Here is an 18,685-nt window from a genome sequence, read left to right on the forward strand (position 1 = left end):
TATCAGTGTGCATGCAGCAAGTGGGAAGGCCAAAACCAGCCATGAAATCCAGGAAAGAGACCAGATAACAGCAAGGAAATGGCAGGTGCTGGGGGGGGGGTGACGACACCAAGGCCATGCCACCGATAAGGCCACCACGCAGACGTGGGTGATGTGATGCAATCCAGTTTGGACTCCTGCCATCTGTGCCCACTCAGATGGAAAGCCTGCAAACAGAGCCGCAGTCTCCTGGGAGGGGGAAGGTGTGATAAGGGCTCATGATGTTACAAGTGATCCCAGGTCAGTGCGTGGACATGGACTGGTGGGTGCCAAGGGAACAAGCACAAAGGCAGGGGCAGTGCCACGAGCAAACAAGGATGAGATTGGTTGTGGAAGCAGGAGTCTCCTCCCTTGTTGCCAGTGTCTCCAGCACAGTTTATCTGCCTTGCTGGTGACAAGACTGGGACCTTCATACCTGCCCCTTGTACGCATCTTGCTGGTAAAAGTGCAGGGAGGATGTGGCAGAGCCAGCTGGAGCCACTTGGCCAATGTGAGGGCAAGCAGCCACTAGAAAACCTCCTGTCTTACCCAAAGAAGAATTCCTCCACCTCTTCTTCGAGAGGGACAGGAGACAGAACTTTTGTTAGGGGTTTCAAGCTTGTACTTGCAACAGAAAGAAAAGCCAGAAAAGACAAAACCAGTTTGCAAGGGGTGATTCCCCTTTGTCATCTCTTAGCATGTCATTTTAATTTGCTCTGTGAAGGCAGTGGCATTTCAATATCACTGAGGAACGAGGTGGAGGAAGATCAAGCCTCATATCAGGCAACAGCTTTTCCACAGCGCTGCTGATCTCCAGCACAGAGAGCACACAGACATTTCCTGCTGCCCTCCATCCAAGGGGAGTGATCTGGAGCACACACTATGTTCCAGCAGCACAGCCCCAACATGTTGCTCCTGTGCTGCTGCTGGCATGATCCAAAGAACGAGGCTTTGCTTGGGACTGGAGCCACAGCAGGGTTCTTTGCAGCAGCACCACCAGAGGCATTACAATCAGCAATTGGGTATGGGTTTTGGTAGTAAAGATTTTGAAGAAGACTGTAAAGGCCCATGATAGCCCTCATCCAGGGCTGTGCTGTGTGTTGGTGTGGGAGCAGCTTGCAGGAGGTGGCTCCACGTTGACCATGTAGCTGAGTGTTGGCTAGGACCAGATCTGCAAGACGGGAATCGAAGGAAATACATGCATGTGTGCTGGAGAGTGACATCTGCTTGTGCCATGGGCCCAGCATGCTGGTGGCAGGGCCCTTCAGGGCTCACCCTCCAAGCCTTGTGTGCAGCAGGGTTTGGTCAGGGCATCTGTGGCTTTATATATGGCCCACAGAGGATGGAGATCTCCCACCTCCCTGCTGGTTTGGGTTGTTCACCCTCTGGGGTAAGGTTTCTTTCCTGACCCCTCACCTGAATATCTCAGGGCTGAAGTTGCTTTTTATTCTATCATCTGGCACTACCAAGAAGAGATTGGCTCCATCAACTTCCCTTTCAGCTGTTGTAGGCTGCTATCAGATCCCCCTTGGCCTCCCTTGTACTAGACTAAACAAGCCCAACAGGACCCCGTGTGCCTCAGGAAAAACTGCTAATGCAGTTAAATATTTACTTTAGTTGAGGGATTTCCAAAGTGGAATAATAATAAAAGCCAAAGGTTATTGAACTGTGTAAACTCCATGAAGAGGGAATACGAAACATGTGCACAGCTGCCTCGGCAGAGTGGAGGAATGGTTCTGCAAGAGGAACCCTGAACTGGTCACCTTCTCCCTTCCCAAAACGTGGTCACAGCCCTGCTGGGTTGCATATGGAAGGGCCTCCCAGTGGCAAGGACATGAGCAGCCTCATGCAGGGCCCACACCTCTCTAGCTATGGGGGATGCTCACCAAGCTGTTCCCTTTTGTCTCAGACAGACAAGGCCAGCCTGTATCTTCCTGTAGGGAAGAGATGTCCTAAGCACAGTCTTAGTCAGATCCTCAGCAAATTCAAATGTTTGGTCTCTGTGTGCCTGGAGCCCTCCAAGCCTGCTGGTGGTTTCTGTGGTGGTTTCTGGACACCTACCTCATGTCCACCCTTTGCACACATGGCACATCCTACCTGCTCCCATGCAGAAGGAGAGACCCTTTGCCCCTTCTGGCCCAGACCTCATCTCAGCAAGTCTATCCCAAGGGAGTTTTTTAGTCAACACTGACTTTATGCCCAGTGGTCCTCTTTCCCCTCCTTCACCCTTCACCAACTGATTTTGTTTCATGAAAGGAAGACTGGGACAGATGTGGAAAATTCAGTTTCTGAGAAAGAGATGATAAGGATGCTCACACAGAAGGACTGGCATCAAGCATCCAGTCTGGGAGGCAAAGCAGCTGGGCTCTTCTTGAGTGGTGATGTGTGTTGAAAAGACTGTGTCTCTTACCACTGAGGATCCTCTCCAGCCTCTCTGTCTCCTCTGTGCTCTGTGTGCCACTTCTGTGTGTTTGATCTGGGTACCCATGCACACAGCTCCCTTCCAACACACTGAATAATTTTGCTCTGTCCATCTCAGCTGCAACCAAGGTGGTGAGGTATCATAGCACTTTTGACTATGTGGCTCCCCTAAGCACAGGCAGTGACTGCACTTGCAACTCTCTGCTCCCAATCAGCCAAATTTTGTTCCCTCCAGCCCCTCCGTGCCCCCAGCCTGTCCCATCCCACCCAGTACCTAGGTGGGCTTGCTGCAGCATGATGGCAGGCCTCCTGTTGTGTCTGAGGTCCTGCCCAGTGCATGAGGCCGCTGAGTATCCAGCTGGCTGTATCTCATGGGATAATGCTCAGGCCACAGTACCGCCACCCAAATCAGCCTGAATTTCCGGGCTTTTCTATGGGCAGTCTCACCACTCAAACAGAGATACCTGTCATGTATGAAGAATAGCAGCTGCAAAGGGATGGTTTGGGCAAGATACACTCAGAAGTAAGGTGGCTGGGGTAAGTGGAGAAGAGCAGCCTTGCCCAACTCTGACAACTGTGCAAAGGGATTGTAAAGCAGCCTCCAGTGCTGTCACCTGAAGCTGGAAAGAGGCACAGGGGAAGCTTATCAGTTGCACGAGAGTGCCCAAGCAATCCATCCCTCTGGGTGTACAGTCCAGCTGCTACCAGCACAGATCAAAATGCTGCTTTTCCCAGCACTCCTGAGATAAGCTGGTGCCCTTCCTTATAAAGGCAGCCAGAGCGAGGTGCCCGAGCGTGTCTGCCTGAACCAGCCATGGCTGTGAGGGATCTGGTGGTGGTGGTGGTGGTGGTGGCAGCAGTGGTGACTCTGGTTGCTGCCGGCGGTAAGTCTGCTCTGCTGCTTGAGGGAATGGCAGAAGGACCAAAAGTGGGTGACAGGGAAGAAATATCCAGAAATTCTGGTTTGGAGAGAAGGTGAGGAGGGCAAACAACCAGTGGCAGCATGGTGAGGAAGGACTGGAGCAAACACACCGTACCTTCCTTATTAGCAGTTCAGGGCAAGGATTGCAGGCTGGTTCATCAGCTGTATTGCACCTGGGAGAGGGATGGGATAGGGAGAGTTCACAGTTTGAACAGGAACCAGGTCCTAGGAGGACAGCACATACACTGGGGTGGCAGCTACTGTAGTTCCTGCTTCCATGAAGACTGGCAAGTCCTTGCAAGAACCCTATGTGCTCAGCATATTCTTGTGGAAAGCACCTGTTTGTAGGTACTGGAAAGCCACTGCTACCTAGGTGTATGTAGGTGTGATCCTGCACCAACCTGTGTGAGAGCCTTCATGTCCTTAGATGGGCACAGATGGGCTGTGAACTGTTGCTACTACTCTGCCTGACTGAAAAAGAAAGAACCACCGAATGCTGCTCTCCCTAGGGATTGCAATTGTCCAGCTGTGCAGCATCACCAGCCTTCTGAGGATACTCCATGCCCCATACATTACTGCCTGGTTTCCCATTTCCTGAGATGTGTTGGATGCTCTGTGGAACTTCTGGTCCAGAGACTGGGAGAGAGTGCTGTTGGAAGATGGTTTAGTGGGTAGGAACAGCCGTTTCCAGCTTTACCCCAGCCAGTGCAGCTGTGGATGGAAGCTGTGTACTGTGCTGCTGGCAGGGGGAGTGGGACTGGCATGCAGCAAACTGATTCCCCCTCATGAAACCCACACAGTTGATTCAGGTCCTGAGTGGGCTCTGCACAACACTGCTTTCCCTTTGGTTTGGATGTGATCCTCAGTTGATGACTTGTGCTTCTGCCATCAGTCACAGGTGTGCCATGCTCATGGGTCTCTGCTCTATTTCAGGGGCAGAGCTGAATGAAGAGAGTGGCCTGAGAAAGGTAAGAGGTTTCTGGTTTTTTCCTTGTTCGTGGCTTGAGATGGATATGCCTGGTGTGCCTGGGAGAAAGACTGTTCCCAGCAATCATCCACGGACTCGGGGGTACTGGTGTTCCAGCACCAAACCCACATCAAATCCCAGGCTGCAAGTCCCACTGAGGGCTGTGGTGGCCTCTGCTCCCTGTGTGGCCATGCCCTGCCCCATTTGGGGCAGAAGGAACCAGGTTGCCGGTGGCACTTGCTCCTGCCTGGGCATTGTGAGAGGAAGAGATGGGTCCTGCTGGCACTGAAATGTGTGCTGTCGTTTCTCCTTTCAAGCCGGTGTGTGCAGACATGGTTGACCTGCAGGCCTGCCCCCTCCTGTACTTGCCTATCTGTGGGACCGATGGGAATACCTATGCAAATGAATGCCAGCTCTGTGTGGAGCAAATGTAAGCTCATGCCCTTGGCAGAGACCTTCTGGGTCTAATTTAGGCTATCTGGGCGGTTGTGAAATACTGTCATTCGTGCCTGGGAAAATCATGGCAGACTGCACTTGCATGGCAAATAACACAAGCCGTGTGTTGGGCTGCAAGGGGGGACGGATAACCAGCTTGTCAAGCGAAGCTGCAAGGAAGTTGGTGGAGCTGCACCCAGCTAGTCTGGGGAAGGGGAGGCCTGGGGTTATCTAGCAGTAGCCTGCAATTGCAAATGGGATGGAGCCACTTCTTCTTGGTAGTAGCAAGTGATATACAACGTGGGGCAACAGCCACAAGCAGCAGGTCCAAGAGGATGAAAAGTTGATGCAGGGAAAACCTTTTCCCCAGGAGGGTGGTGCACCATGGAGGTGTGAGGAGGGGGTCTCCATTCTTGTGGGGTGGTGGTTAGGGCTCAGACAGAGCCATGGCCACTGTAACCTCACACTAGGGACAGCCCTGCTGTGAGCAGACTGGGCTGGAGGCCCACCACAAGTGTCACAGGCCCTGGGAGGGGACATCTGTGAGCCAGGATGACTTGACCTCAACTTTTTAGACAGGAAAATGAGTAAGCCTATTTTGTAATAGTCAGTTCCATTCCATTTGATGGAATGCAGCCAAAGTGTGACTCGCAAAGTATTTTTTTTATCTCTTACTCTTTTTTCCTGTATTATTTTAGGAAAACCAGGCAAGACATCCGGATTCTGAAAGATGGGGAGTGTCAAAATACCTGAGCTTTCTGATAGCTTTCCTGAACCTAGAAACAGGTGATTAATTGATCCTGTGTGCTCTGTGCTGATTGGACACTTACATTAGCTATGGTAAATAATAAAAAATAACATGTACAATCTTATTTAAACAGCACTTTTTTGTGCAAGGCTGAGGGAAAACACGACAAGCCAGTTCCCATAAAGGGCTGATAAAAGTGTAGTCAAAACATTAATTTCAAATCCACATCACAAAACAGGGTGTTCTGCACATTACCTCACTCACATTACTGTGAGAAAAGCCATGGAGAAGCAGCAAGAAAAACACAAATCCTTGTGAAGACAGTGCTGGACAAGTGCAGGTTTTTTTCTGTAGGAGGCAATTTCGCAAAGGGAAAGTAAAGTTTTTTCAGGATGAGAGAAGATGTCTCCCTGGCTCACTAGTAAACTGCTTCACTGCTTCCAGAGGTGATGTAAATTGAAAATAGTAACATCTGCACTTCTCATATTAGATGTTATTCAGCTTTTTATCCAAAAGGCTTTCACATACCAATCAGCTCAGATAATACATGGGGGCATGGAAAGAGCTTGAGTGGAGAAGCTGAACACAAGAGACCCCAGATCTCTGCTCCAGCACTTGAGAGCAACCTTCAAACTGAACAAATTTCAGGTCTTGGTTGCTCCTGGTGTCAGGGCCATCTTTGAGACTGTGGCAGGGCTCAGTCCCACCAGGGTAACAGTGTCAGTGTGCATCAGCAGTCTCTGGGGCTCCCTCTGCTCTTTCATCTTCCACTTCTACCACATGGTCCACAACTCACCTTTCACAAAATACTTGTAATGAGGTTGTACACCTTGGGTGTGCAAGGGGCCCTCTTTGCTCATAGTGGCAGCTATCAGAGGACACTGACTAATCCAGGACTTGTCTCCTGAATTCAGTTCAGTCCTGCACCAGATATATTTCTACAGAATTACTGGCTGAGATTACAGACCAGCTTTGAAGAGTGTTTCAGTGTGAACTGACACCCTCCAAGGATAGGCCTGTCCTCACCCACAGGAGATCATGCTGCTCTGACTTGCTACTATACTATAATTGTATACTGTACACCTCTTATTTGCAGGCATCTGAGTAAGAATACGGGGTGCATCATATGGTCAAGTGAGCTCCCTGAAGTCAGTGACCATTCTGCAAGTCTGGGAGCTCTGCCAGTGTCATGGCTACTGTGCTTGATCAGCTGGAATTCATCCCCTCACCCAGTTCTGCACTTTGCTGGAGCCACCAGATGGGACACTGCAGCACCATAATGCACAACAAAGCCATTGCTGACAGATTTAATGCTGAACCAGGAAATAGTATTGAGGAGCATAAAACAGCCATGCTCAGTCAAATGGATTGCATCCACCATTTTTTGTCCCAGAGGCAGCTGCTGTCATCAAAAGTTTTCTCTCCTTAAAAAGTTCTTTACCAGGCTAAGAAGTCCTAGCCTGGCTCAGGGTTGTTTTAAAAGCTTTGACCGTCCCTGTTGTCCTTTCCTGGACCCTTTCCACTTCTGCAGAGGAGGGGACACAGCTTGCCCAGCCATCCATGGGTGCTGCTGTTACACCACTTGCTCATTTGCCCTGAGGCTCTGCAAGCCTGCTTTTCCCTTTTCTGTCCTCTGGTAGCAAGGGAGAGGTGCTCTGCTGTGTGCTGCTCTCTGCATTGCCAGGTCTTCTCTGCAGACCTTGGTGTCTCCTGTGCACCACAGGGAAGGGCTTTGGTGGGGTTATGACCCCCAAAACACTTCCACGGTGAACAACACAAATGTATGGCTCACTTCTGTCCTGGGGTTTTCTGCTCCTGCTGCTGCCAACCCAGCCACAGGCAGGATGTATTTGGGCAGCTCTATCCCAGCTTTCTGCCAGGGCTTAAGGGAAGGTTATGCCCAGCTTAGCATGGTGCATGACTGGGACCCATTCTCCTCCTGGGGTGGCTGGAGGTCACCAGTATCTCAGCCCCATGCCATGGCTCAAGCTGCACAGGCAGAGTGGCTGCAGCCCTTCTCGTATTCCCTGAGAGCCACATCTATTTATGTGCAGAGGCTAGGAAAAAACAACACAAACAATCCAGAGGCTCTTCTGAAGAGGGAAACCACATGCCTCCAGCACAACGTGGAGTGTTTATTCAGAAACTGCAGAACTAAAGCACACACTTATAGGTCAGACCTGCAAGGTTAGAGCATGGGCAGCCACAGGACAGTGTCAGTGTTGACTCTACACACAGCGAATTCAGAGGTACCAGTCCTCCCCAGGGACTGGTGGATTTGCCTGTTTATTTCACATGGCTCAAAAGCAAGCTGCAGAGCAAGGGGAGGATGGTGGGAATGGTTTAACGCCACCACAGACCTCAGGGCCTGTGCAAGACTAGCCTGGTGCAGAGAGCCTGACTCTGAAGACTGGTAGAGCTGTGGCTGGCAAGGTCAGGTGAGGCTCAGGAGGCAGCTGATGGACAGCAAAATGCCTGCAATGCCCTGATCTGTGCCAAAGGGTATGAATGTGGATTTGCACTTCTGCATACAGTTTTGCCTGTTCAATTTATCCACCTGTTTCCCATCTTTTGATGCTTCAATCAAGGCAGGAAGAGGAAGGGATTATCTGTTTTCACAAGCACCATAGTTTGCCACACAGAGCAACTGGTAGTTGGGCTCCCAGAGAAGTGTGTTGCAACCAGGCAAGTTGCCTCCAAATGTGCCTGAAGTCAGGGAGTGAAGGACAAGCCTGCAAGTTTGTCAGATAAAAGTAGAAGAAATGCCCTGATAGTGTGCTAGGGTGGCAGTGGTGTAGCTTCCCCAGCTGCCCACGTTGATCCCTCAGATAACCCTGGGCTCAGGGCTGCACCCATGACTGCAGGGAGGGATATTTGGGTCTCTGGATATTGCCTCGCAGTAGCCAGATAGGGGAAAGAGAGATACACTGGAGGGTCATGAGACCTTTGACTTATACATAGATCCAAAGCCTGGTGTTGTCAGGTCTACAGTGACAGCAGTTCCACCAGCGTCAGGAGAGAGGCCCAGTGGCAGGATCCAGTCCTAGGTCCAGTTGTCCCTTGGACAAAACTTTTGAAAGCTATGTCATGGACTGGCAATGGTGAGATGTACCCAAGGTTGTGGGTGTTCCCCTACCAAGCAGCTCCAGTGACACTTGAGGAGTCTGTGACGCTGGAGATGCTCAGGTTGCTGAACACCCAGCTGAACTCTTCCAGGTCCTTGTTTAAAAACTGGATGCACCAGTGGAGGTGGTCTAGGGCCAGATGAACTGAAATGTGGAGTGAAAGGGGAGGGAGGCAGTATCTGGCACACTGTAAAGTGTCCAGCTGCAACAGTTCACGCAACCAAGACTGGCCAGAAAGTTTAACTTAGTTTCACAAATTCATTCATAACAAAGGGGAGGCAGCTTTGGCCACATCTGCTCAGGAACTCTGATGAAGAAGACATCACTGCATTGCTGGTGCTGGTGGGGCACAGGGAGGCACAGGGAGGCAGTGCTGGGCTCTAAAATGAGCCCAGTGCCATTGTGGGTGAGACTCTGCCTCTCAGTACCTCTTCTTCAGAGCATAGATAACTCAAAACTAGGCAGTGGGGTCTGTAATCTCTACGTTTTTAACCATTTTCAAAGCCTTCCCATGGGATAATAAAATCACTTCCTTGGGATTTAAAGTAAGTTACACACAAGAGACAAATCTCTTACAGAGAGTTCATTCCCGAGAGATGCAAGCACAAGCTCTGTAAGATTTTAGTGTTTTCCACTAAACACCTCTAAAGACTCTGGGGGCACAGTGGCTCTTTCTTGTACAAGTGCTCCCTTCAGGGTAGAAGATGGAGAACGGAGAAACATTCACAGCACCAGCTCTGCAGTATCATCAGCAATATTTTGCTGAGTCAAGAGTCACTTATCAGACCTCGCCAGGCTTCGGAGTGACTGAGTAGACGATGGGTGTGAGAAGCTGAGTTAGCCACGGTCTGAGCACGCACCCAGTTCCCGTGGAGCAGTGAAACACACAGGGATTTCCACCCTTTCTTCCATGTTTCATATCACCTGCAAGCAGCCCAAAATGTAGAATCATAGAATCATTTAGGTTGGAAAAGGCCCTTAAGATGAAATCCAACCACTAATCCAGCACTGTCATATACAGCACTAAACCATGTCCCTAAGCACCACATCTACATGTCTTTTAAATACTTCCAGGGATGGTGAGTCCACCACTGCCCTGGGCGGCCTGTTCCAGTGTTTAACAGCCCTTTCAGGGAAGAACTTTCTCCTGATACCCAATCTAAACCTCCCCCAGAGCAATATGGGGTCATTTCCTCTTGTTATTTGGCAGAAGAGATGGACCACCACCTGTCTAAAATCTACTTTCAGGTAGCTGTACAGAGCAATAAGATCTCCCCTCAGGTTCCTTTCCATCAAGCTAAACACCCACAGCTCCTTTAGCCTCACAGGACTTGTTTTCTAGACCCTTTACCAGCTTCGTTGCTCTCCTTTGAACACACTCCAGTGTCACAATTTCTGCACCTGGGACAGGGAAACCCTGGCTGTGTGTATAGACTGAGGGATGAGAGGCTGGAGAGCAGCACTGTGGAAAGGGACCTGGGGGTCCTGGTTGATGGCAAGTTGAATTTGAGTCAGCAGAGTCCTGGCAGGCAGGAGGGCCAACCCTGTCCTGGGGGCATCAGGCAAAGCATCACCAGCCGGTCAAGGGAGGGGATTGTCCTGCTCTGCTCTGACCTGGGGCAGCCTCACCTTGAATATTGTGTGCAGTTTGGGGCACTGCAATATAAGAAAGATATTAAGCCATTAGAGAGTGTCCAAAGGAGGGCCGTGATGAAGGGTCTGGAGGGGAAGCTGTGTGAGGAGTGACTGAGGGCACTTGGTTTGTTCAGCTTGGAGAAGAGGAGACTGAGGGGAGACTTCACTGAGGTTTTCAACATTCTCATGAGGGGAAGAGGAGGGCTAGGTACGGATCTCTTCACTCTTGTGACCAGTAACAGGACTTGAGGAAATGAGGTGAAGCTGAGTCAGGGGAGGTTTAGGTTGGATATTATAAAAAGGTTTTTCACCCAGAGGCTGGTTGGTCACTGGAACTGGCTCCCCAGGAAAGTGGTCACAGCACCAGGCCTGCCAGAGTTCAAGAAGCATTTGGACAACACTTTCAGGCACATGGTGGGATTCTTCTGGCGTTCTGTGCAGGGCCAAGAGTTGGACTTGATGATCCTGATGTGTCCCTTCCAACTCAGCATAATCTATGATTCTATATCTTTGTGGTAGTGAGGGACCTAGAAAGGAACACAATGTTCAAGGTCTGATGTTTCTCTTCTCCACAAGCAATGCCTTTGCACAGTAAAGCATCCTGAAGGATACAGTTTTCTGATGTCTGCATGACCAGGGTGGCCCCAGGGCTGTGCAGCCTCACACAGTGCTGGAACAAGGACACCTCCACCAGCTTGGGACACCATGCCTTTGTTTATGACTGAGCTACAAGAAACTACTCTGAATGACTTGGAAGCCTCACATCTCCTTATGCCATCCATGTTCCTGGCCCACCCTCCCATATCAGAGCGTTCCCATGTCTGCTCTGCTGCCACCACCCTGCTGCTTCTTTTGGGGCTGTTAGACCTACCCCACCTCTGTGGAGGTACCATGTAATCTGTAGTGGACAGAGGGCAGGAGCCCTGGAGCGAAGTGGTAACTCGGGATAAGCAGAAAGGCAGCAGAGATGACCTTGGACCCCCAGGGTTACATCTTAAGACGCCCACAGGCATGAAGTTTCAAGCCTTGGAGTTTCCAGGGACCTAGAGAGAGATGCTGCTGAGAGCAAATGATGTTCATTAAAAATAAAAAAGACTGGCAGAGACTGGAGGCAGGCCAGATTGGCTCTTCCCTGAGGAGCTGCTCTGCTTCAGGGCAAGTCTTGGGACTGTTCAAGGAGCTGGGATCATCCCTGCTGTGAAAGGCAGGCAATTCCCAGAGGACCTGGGGGTACAAGAACACTGTCAGGTTCTTCCACCAACTTTTGAGCCACTTTGAGTTCATGGGGGGCAGGGAGGGAAGGGATTAGGAGCACAAGCACCTCAGCAGTGCATAAGTAGGTGAGTGTCTCATGGAGAAAACTGTTGGTAGAAGCTGAATCCCAAATACCCTGGCACTGACTGCATTAGAAGCTGGGTAAAGAGGTGTCTGTGGTCCATCAGAGTTGTTATACACACTATAATCTTAAGCCTTTCTGTGCTATCCTGATGTGAGAAACTTTGAAGGCAGTTTTCAGGGGAGGCCAGGACTGCTACCTCATCTCACATGCACTGACCTGAGGGCCTGGCCATTCCCACAGAACAGGGAACAGGCTCTCGGCACCAAAGCTATTGTACCAAGCAGAAGCTTCTCCTTGGCAGCTGTCCTGGCCCTGCAGATGGTCCTACAGAGGTTGCATGAGGCTGCATGCTGTGCAGGCCTGAGGCTGAGATGGGCAACAGGGAGCTAGGAACAACTGCTAAAGGAAATCATCCTGTGGGAGCAAGGGGCCAGCTGGGTCTTCCCACTGTTTCCACTGGGGCTGCCATCCTCCTTCGTGAGTGAAGTGCTTTGCTCACAGCCTCAATCCACTGGAACAGCAAGTCATTGGGAAGTCCTCAACATGCACAGATTCTGTCTGGATTTCCCAGGAAGGTGGTGTAGACCTTGGACAGGTAACATGACTTTGGCAGTCTCTGTCCTTGGGGGTTTCCAAAGAATATGACAACCCAGCTGTCCTGACCTCCTGCAGCAGACAGTCCTACGAGGGGAGCTGAAGGATGTCCCTTTCCAGCACTTCCAGGGTCCTATGCAAACACCTTTCAGACAGCATACATCCCATTTCAGACTTCTCAAAGGGTCCTCAAGGACTAACAACACCTCCTTGCATCTCATTCTGGAAACCAGCAGTGAGGCAATGCTGCATCCTGGCCTGCCATGCAACATCTGTCCACCATAAAGGAGAGCATTTGAGTCACAATTTAGCAACAGTGAGTGTAAATTTCCTATCCAAAGTGGATTTATTTGCAGTATAAAAGCACTAACATGTTTTGCAATCCACAGAGTAGATCCTGGATAGAGACTTTCACACCTTTGCACTCTGATAAGAAGAATATTATTACCCTCCCAGTGGCCTGGACAGATAAGAGGTTTAGGGCGGGCAGTCTGCATTTTTTTCAAGCTCTCTTTATGCTGCACCAGTATCTCCAGATGCCTTCTCCAGGGAACTAAGCTGCTTACTGTTTAAAACTGCAAAGAGCAATGGAGAGTTTAAGCAAAGACCATCCTTCTCCGGATTCTTCCCTGCCACGCTCTGCAGCCCGTGAGGAGTATGCTGTGCCAGGTAATGATGAGACCATTCCTAACTTAAGTTTTTGGAGAGAGGAGAGAATTATCTTCGTCACCAGTGGTTTCGAAAATAGGAGCTAACAATTACTAGTTTACACCTGGGGGTGGAGGATGCACATTTAACTGCAAGTATACGTGTCTTTTTACATGTTAGGTTTCAGATCACAAAGGCAGAAACACATGTAAAGGCTTTTCAACTCTAAGTCCCTCAGGCAGCATCAATAAATTGTCTGCAGACTGGCAATACTGTCTCATCGTTCTTATAGCTTGATTTTTTTTCTTTTCATTTAATCTCTGTGCCTTTGTGTCTTCTAGTGAACAATTTTTCATCAGGATGGGTATGTTTTACTGTGATCTTTCCTGCCTAGTGCTGGCAGGTGACGGACAGCTTTGGAGCTCTTGTGGGAGTGCTTTCTTGGACCAGTTAGAAATTAATGAGGGGTGTTTGCTTAGAAAGGCCTGGGAGAGAGACTGATTACAAGCAGCTAAAAATGCTTTTACAGCTCACAATACATTTCGAAGGGAAAAGAAAGTTACCTTGGCTGCAAATGGGATGTGCAAGGGATTACAGACTTCAGCAGCTGAACTGAAGCCCTCTGCAGGTGCTGCTACTGCAACTTGTAACCTCATCTTCCCTGGAAGCTTCCTGAGTTTTGCTATGTGGATGGCAGAGCCATCTCCTGCTGGCTGAGCACTACTGCCTCTGATACTGCTTTATGTTGCGGAAAAACCTCCCATTTCTCTTTGAGTTACTCTCAACTTCCCTGGACAGGGTCCTGGACAGTATGATGTAATGTTAAAGTTGACTCTGCTTTGATGGCACAGAGATGAATATAAATCTTTTCCAAGTTAAATTTCTGCAAGATTATAATTAATTATCAGAAGTGTCTTGTGTAAAGATCTACTTTGGGTAGAGGCTGGCTCCTGCTGTCAGTTTTGCTTTTTTCTGTCCTGGACTACAGTTTTTCTTGCATGTAACAGGCACCTGGGATAAAAGAGCTATAGTTCCAGCTCAGCCTCGGAAGTCCTTTTCATCTTGCCAATTCTCCCGTCTGATCAAGGGAATGACAAAATGACCATTTTCACTGATTTGATCTAATACTTTAGTGTGAGCTGAGGCTTTTTGTGAAAAGAGATGGATCTGATTACATCTAAAAGAAGCAGGTCACAGTTTTGCTTTTTCATTGTGTGGGTTTTGTTGAAACTATAAAAATCAATTCTTTTGTGATCTCTTCAGTATACAGGTGGGAAGAATTTCCTCTCCCTCCAGGTGTCAGTGAAGTGGTATTGCCCTTTGTCTCATGGGATTGATCTCATGCTACTTGATTTGAGCCAGGTTTTTATTATTATAGCTTGGAGTCCAAGCTAGAAAACTCAAGCTGACTGGATCAGAAACCATAGGACCTATTGCCACATCATCAGAGATGCTGTCTGTTAGAGCAAAGACATGGAGAGGTGAAGTTCAGACTGTTCACCAGGCTGGTCTTTGCCTTAGGAAGCCATTTGGAGCCCTTTGTAGTCAGTGAAATGAGCACAGCTCAGCTTGGCCTAGGAAGGCATGTCACAGGGTGACTGGGATCTGGGGGGTGCTCCTCTCTGCTGGTGGCTGTAGGTAACCTGCACATCTTGGCCAAATGGTAAAGCCAGCATTGGAGCTTTCTCATATCAGTTAGTCTTTCTTCAGCTTTGCCATGGTCTTCTGCAATCCATCTTGGGGCTGTTTGTGTGGTCTTTGGGACCAGTCTTCTCACCTCCAGCAGAGTGTACTAGCCCTGTCTTGGTCTCTGGTCTCTTTCGGTCTGGTCTACAGGGTCTCAGCCTAATACACATGAGCAGCTGTGTAGGGGGAGGCTGTGCCTCTGGCTCACGCTCTCTCCCTCACAGAGCTGCTCCTACGTTGTAGGACTGGCTGTTCTTCCACCCAAGGCTCTCCTTAGTTAGTTAGATAAGCATCTTATGTTCAGCAGTGGCCAGTTGCAGCTGCCTGGGAAAAAGGGTAACAATGGAGCAAACATGAAGAATTATCTTGCAGTCTGTAGTGATGTCTGACCAAAGGATTTCACACTTCCCTTTGTGGTACAGGAAGCCTGCCCCATGCTTCCATCAGGTCCCAATACAGTAGGGGAGTAGGTTGGACAAGGGTCACCCCAAGACTGCAGCACCAGGATGAAAATTGCAACTAGATAGAAATTTAGAGCAATTTGCAGCTAGGAGCCTGGGAGATTTGGGTGCTGTGTCATCAGATCCTCCCCACTGAGGCTATGCTGGAAGTATAGCACCCAAGCAGTTTTGTATCAAAACCCAAAAAAAGCATGGCCCCTTGCATCAGTGCTCTAGCACTGGGCAGGGAAGGATCAAATTGTGCCCTTGGTCAGAATATCATATTAGCACTCAATTTATCCCTGCAGATGTCATCATAACGCACCGCTTGAGGGACCGGGAGCTGCTCAGAAAAAGAAAAGCAGAAGCCCTGGAGAAAGATTCGACTCAGTGGGTTCTGAGGTAAATCTTGTTTTTGGTTTGGAATTGTTTTTGTGGTGCACTTAACCTGAGTCCAAGCATGGCAGCCCAGACTCTACATCTTCACCCAAGGACAGAGCCATCAGTCTGCAGCGGGGAAAGGTGACCTGCAGCCAGCAGCTGGGAGACAGTGATTAATGGGGGGCGTGGATTATGTAGGTGGCTGGTTGGCTGGCAAGCAAACCTCAAAAAAAGTGTGGGGCTGGTGAAAAATTTGATGCGCAAGCTCTTGCCCACCGGTGCAGCCCCAGACGGCTGTCATGCCAGGCTCAGGAGGGAAAGTCCTCTGCCCTACTCCCAAGTCTTCACCCATGTGAAACCCCCTGGCAGGGTGCATAAGAACCAACAGCAAAAGAGAGGCAGAGGAGCCAAAAGAGGACGGGGCCGTCAGCCAGAGGTGAAGGCCACCCTAGACCCGGAACCAACCACAGACCCCCAGCCTGAGCTGCAGGAGGAGGCTGAACCAGTGCACTCTGAGCCAGCACTGCCTGAACCAGTGCACTCTGAGCCAGCACTGCCTGAACCAGTGTACCAAGAACAGCTGCCCATGCTGACCATCCACAACCCAGTCAGTGGGATGCAACCAGTAGCAGTGGAAGAGGAGCCAGCAGCCAGGAGCTTGGATCCTGCAGGTGAGTTGCCACAGAGCTGCTGACCCTATGGTGGCTCGGGAGGCAGTACAGTGCTGCCTCTGGAGAACTGTCAGCCAAGGTTGCCCACCCCATCAACAATCATTCCACAGCACTTCTAGGGCATGGGCTCCTTCCCCACCAAACGTTACTTGGGTAGCTGTGAAAGGGTGGGGGGCATGTTGGGGCTGGGGGGACAGATTGTGCTCTCTAAGTCACAGGGAGAGACAAAAAGTCTACTATTGTCAGTAGAGTCATTGGGATGGGGTCTGCGGTCCCTGGCTCTAATTAATAGCTCCTTGTCCTAAGAACACTTCTGTGGCTCTGCCAAGAGCCACGTTAGGGCAGAGATGCTGTGTAGAGAAGATGCTGTTTCTTGAGGTCAGAGCTGGTCAGAGAAAGCCAAAGTCTGGGCATGCTCTGTCCACAGTCCACCCAGTTTCAGGATGGACACTGGGGTGGTGGGAAGGGTGGGCACTAGGGCAAGGGGCAGGTGTCTACAGGCAACTACACCTTCAAATCCTGCCAGGACTGAGGCATGGAGGGCACTAAGCTGGTCTGAGTGGCAGACTGGTGTCTGGGCTCGAGAAATCCATTTACAGCTAATGTAGCAGGAGTTGCTCCCAGATCTGGCTTTGTTAAGTGTAGAGCACATTTACTTACAGCAGCCAGTGGGCCCAGTATGCAGGTTGCTTCATAACCAGGAAAACCTAGGATCTGCTTCAGAGGAGGTGAGCATCCTCTGACCCCCAATTACTACATTCCTAGCAATGTCTGTGCCAGCAGGGAAGAAAAGGCCTCTTGCTGCAAGGCATACAGTGCCCTCAGTGCCACAGAAAACTTCCATTCTGCCTCCTGAGGCCTGGGGCTGACTGTGGCACATCACACCAGTGCAGCTTCCAGCCCAGAAGTCTTGAAATGGGCAACCATCAGGCTTATGTTTATTTGCCTCCTGCCTTTAAACCCACCAGGGCTTTACCCACTCCAACTCCACTCCACAACTGAGACTGCCTTTGAAAAGCAGGCAGTCCATCTGGAGCTACCAAACATGCAGTTACAGGAGACTGGCCTTGGGGGCTTTAGCATGGGACAGAGGGAAAACACATGAGAGACCCCAGTATGAAATGATCTTACATGCATTACAGGTGAAGAGGAGGTGGTGAAACCAACAGAAGCAGAAATACTGGAAGATTTCAATACTCCTCTGGAAAACGACCACCAGGATAACGAATTCAACACACATGTTCTGTATTAATCACAAATCTTCATTCACGAAGCCTAGGCACAATGATCTGTATTGATTTTCTGATTGTTTGGGGATTTTACTTATTTTGACTCCTGCCTCACAAACTCTGATGAATACTGCAGCAGCTTCTTTCTCATTAGTCATAAAGCCCACATTCTCCTTGTCACTCTGCTTTCTGTGACTCTTTCAGGTTACAGTGTGGTCGACTGTACAGAGGCAGTCCTTTGGGAGTTGCCTGCTGCCTGTGGCTTATGAGCCCCCTGCTCTCTCTGCAGACAGGTTGTCTCATTCAGGCCCACAGAAAGCTTCATGGTGTCCTGCCACAGCACAGGTTAAGCATACAGTCCAGCATCCATCCTTCTGAAAGCCATTTCTGATTTGCATAAATGTGAGTGGCACTGCAAACCTGAAACCCAGTATAATTTTTAGTCAGCTGGAGCTGCACACCTTGGGCTTTTTCCTGTATCCCTGAAGCCATACATCCCTTTCTGCTTCTATTTTCACTCTGAAGGTCTTTCTCAAGGTCAGTTTTCCTCTGCAAAAAACAATAAAATTGTTTTACTAAAGCCTGGAATGCTTTTTGTTTTCAGTTTCTGGGCAGCTTCACTTTGACCTTTCTGAGCCACCATGTAAGGAGAACAAAAGATGGTTAAAAACAGCTGAAACTTGGCTGAATCATACACGTTTGTCAAGGAAATGCCATTTGGGGCAAAGAGAGGAACCACTCTGTACAGCCACTGTGTTCCTGGCTCCCCAGTCATGCAAATAGGACTTTTCCTGAAGCCGGGAAGGAATGGGGCATCCTCCCTTTCCCCACGTTTTGGGTCTTGGGGTCTTTGCTTGTGTGCAGGGCAGGGAAAATGGTTCTCTTACATTCCTGTAATGTCCTGACACAGAGGGTCCTTCTCCTCTTGAGGTGGAGTGGAGGTCATATTGCCATTACCTGACTTACCAAGGGCCTGTCTCCCAGAGCACAGGGCTGGCCAGGCCCTGAGATCACTCTCGATTTGGGGGATTTTTTATTGGCTCCAGAGATGTTGATGCTGCTGTCCCAGAGCTCTCCAGGCTCTGCATCACGGCACGTGTGACGGCTCACTGGTGACACCAGTAACAGCCTCTCCAGTGACAGGATGGACACCCTTGACTCCCACCCCTGCTCTGCTCCCAGGGATGTCACATGAGGGGCAAGTGCTCACCAGCTCTTAGCACAGCCTCTCCACGCTGGAATCCTGGGATGACCTCTGCAGATACACTGCCAGAAGCTCTACAGCACCTGGTGGGTGGCAAAGCAGAAAGCATCCAGCAGCTCCGCAACCAAGCATATGCAACCCACTCCCTATGGGCAGCTCCTGGAGGGATGGGTCCCCCTACACAGGTATCTTGGCACTGTTTTGGTCTCCACAGACGTACCA

At 49.9% G+C, this 18,685-nt stretch overlaps 2 protein-coding genes across 4 annotated transcripts; both read left to right on the forward strand.

Moving 5' to 3' along the window:
• The first annotated feature begins 220 nt into the window (after positions 1–220).
• Positions 221–6,730, forward strand: SPINK4 (serine peptidase inhibitor, Kazal type 4). Of its 3 annotated transcripts, XM_018085934.1 has the most exons (5): positions 3,254–3,323; positions 4,295–4,329; positions 4,646–4,758; positions 5,462–5,549; positions 6,608–6,730. In XM_018085934.1, exons 1-4 carry the CDS (start codon positions 3,254–3,256, stop codon positions 5,514–5,516), a joined length of 273 nt encoding a protein of 90 aa, XP_017941423.1. In that variant the 3' UTR covers positions 5,517–5,549; positions 6,608–6,730. The 3 variants fall into 3 exon arrangements, with proteins under 3 accessions (XP_017941424.1, XP_017941423.1, XP_008921563.2); XM_018085935.1 differs by lacking the exons at positions 3,254–3,323; positions 6,608–6,730 and adding an exon at positions 221–279 and having other exon boundaries at positions 5,462–5,635; XM_008923315.2 differs by lacking the exon at positions 6,608–6,730 and having other exon boundaries at positions 5,462–5,635.
• A 6,003-nt stretch (positions 6,731–12,733) lies between these two features.
• Positions 12,734–17,844, forward strand: HEMGN (hemogen). The gene is made up of 4 exons (XM_018085899.1): positions 12,734–12,873; positions 15,287–15,380; positions 15,729–16,030; positions 17,173–17,844. The coding sequence occupies exons 1-4, from the start codon at positions 12,792–12,794 to the stop codon at positions 17,280–17,282; spliced, it is 588 nt and encodes a 195-aa protein (XP_017941388.1). The 5' UTR covers positions 12,734–12,791; the 3' UTR covers positions 17,283–17,844.
• Positions 17,845–18,685: the final 841 nt, after the last annotated feature.

Source organism: Manacus vitellinus, unplaced genomic scaffold, assembly GCF_001715985.3.
Source record: "Manacus vitellinus isolate BGI_N305 unplaced genomic scaffold, ASM171598v3 scaffold_9_pilon, whole genome shotgun sequence".
NCBI lineage: Eukaryota > Metazoa > Chordata > Aves > Passeriformes > Pipridae > Manacus > Manacus vitellinus.

Bases quoted from the DNA above. Each gene is read 5' to 3' on its own strand.
- SPINK4 (XM_018085934.1), top strand. From the start codon at position 3,254: ATGGCTGTGAGGGATCTGGTGGTGGTGGTGGTGGTGGTGGCAGCAGTG. The intron at 4,330-4,645 runs GTAAGAGGTTTC...TCTCCTTTCAAG, and splicing joins AAGAGAGTGGCCTGAGAAAG to CCGGTGTGTGCAGACATGGT. The intron at 4,759-5,461 runs GTAAGCTCATGC...GTATTATTTTAG, and splicing joins CAGCTCTGTGTGGAGCAAAT to GAAAACCAGGCAAGACATCC.
- HEMGN (XM_018085899.1), top strand. From the start codon at position 12,792: ATGGAGAGTTTAAGCAAAGACCATCCTTCTCCGGATTCTTCCCTGCCA. The intron at 12,874-15,286 runs GTAATGATGAGA...TTATCCCTGCAG, and splicing joins TGAGGAGTATGCTGTGCCAG to ATGTCATCATAACGCACCGC. The intron at 15,381-15,728 runs GTAAATCTTGTT...ACCCCCTGGCAG, and splicing joins TCGACTCAGTGGGTTCTGAG to GGTGCATAAGAACCAACAGC.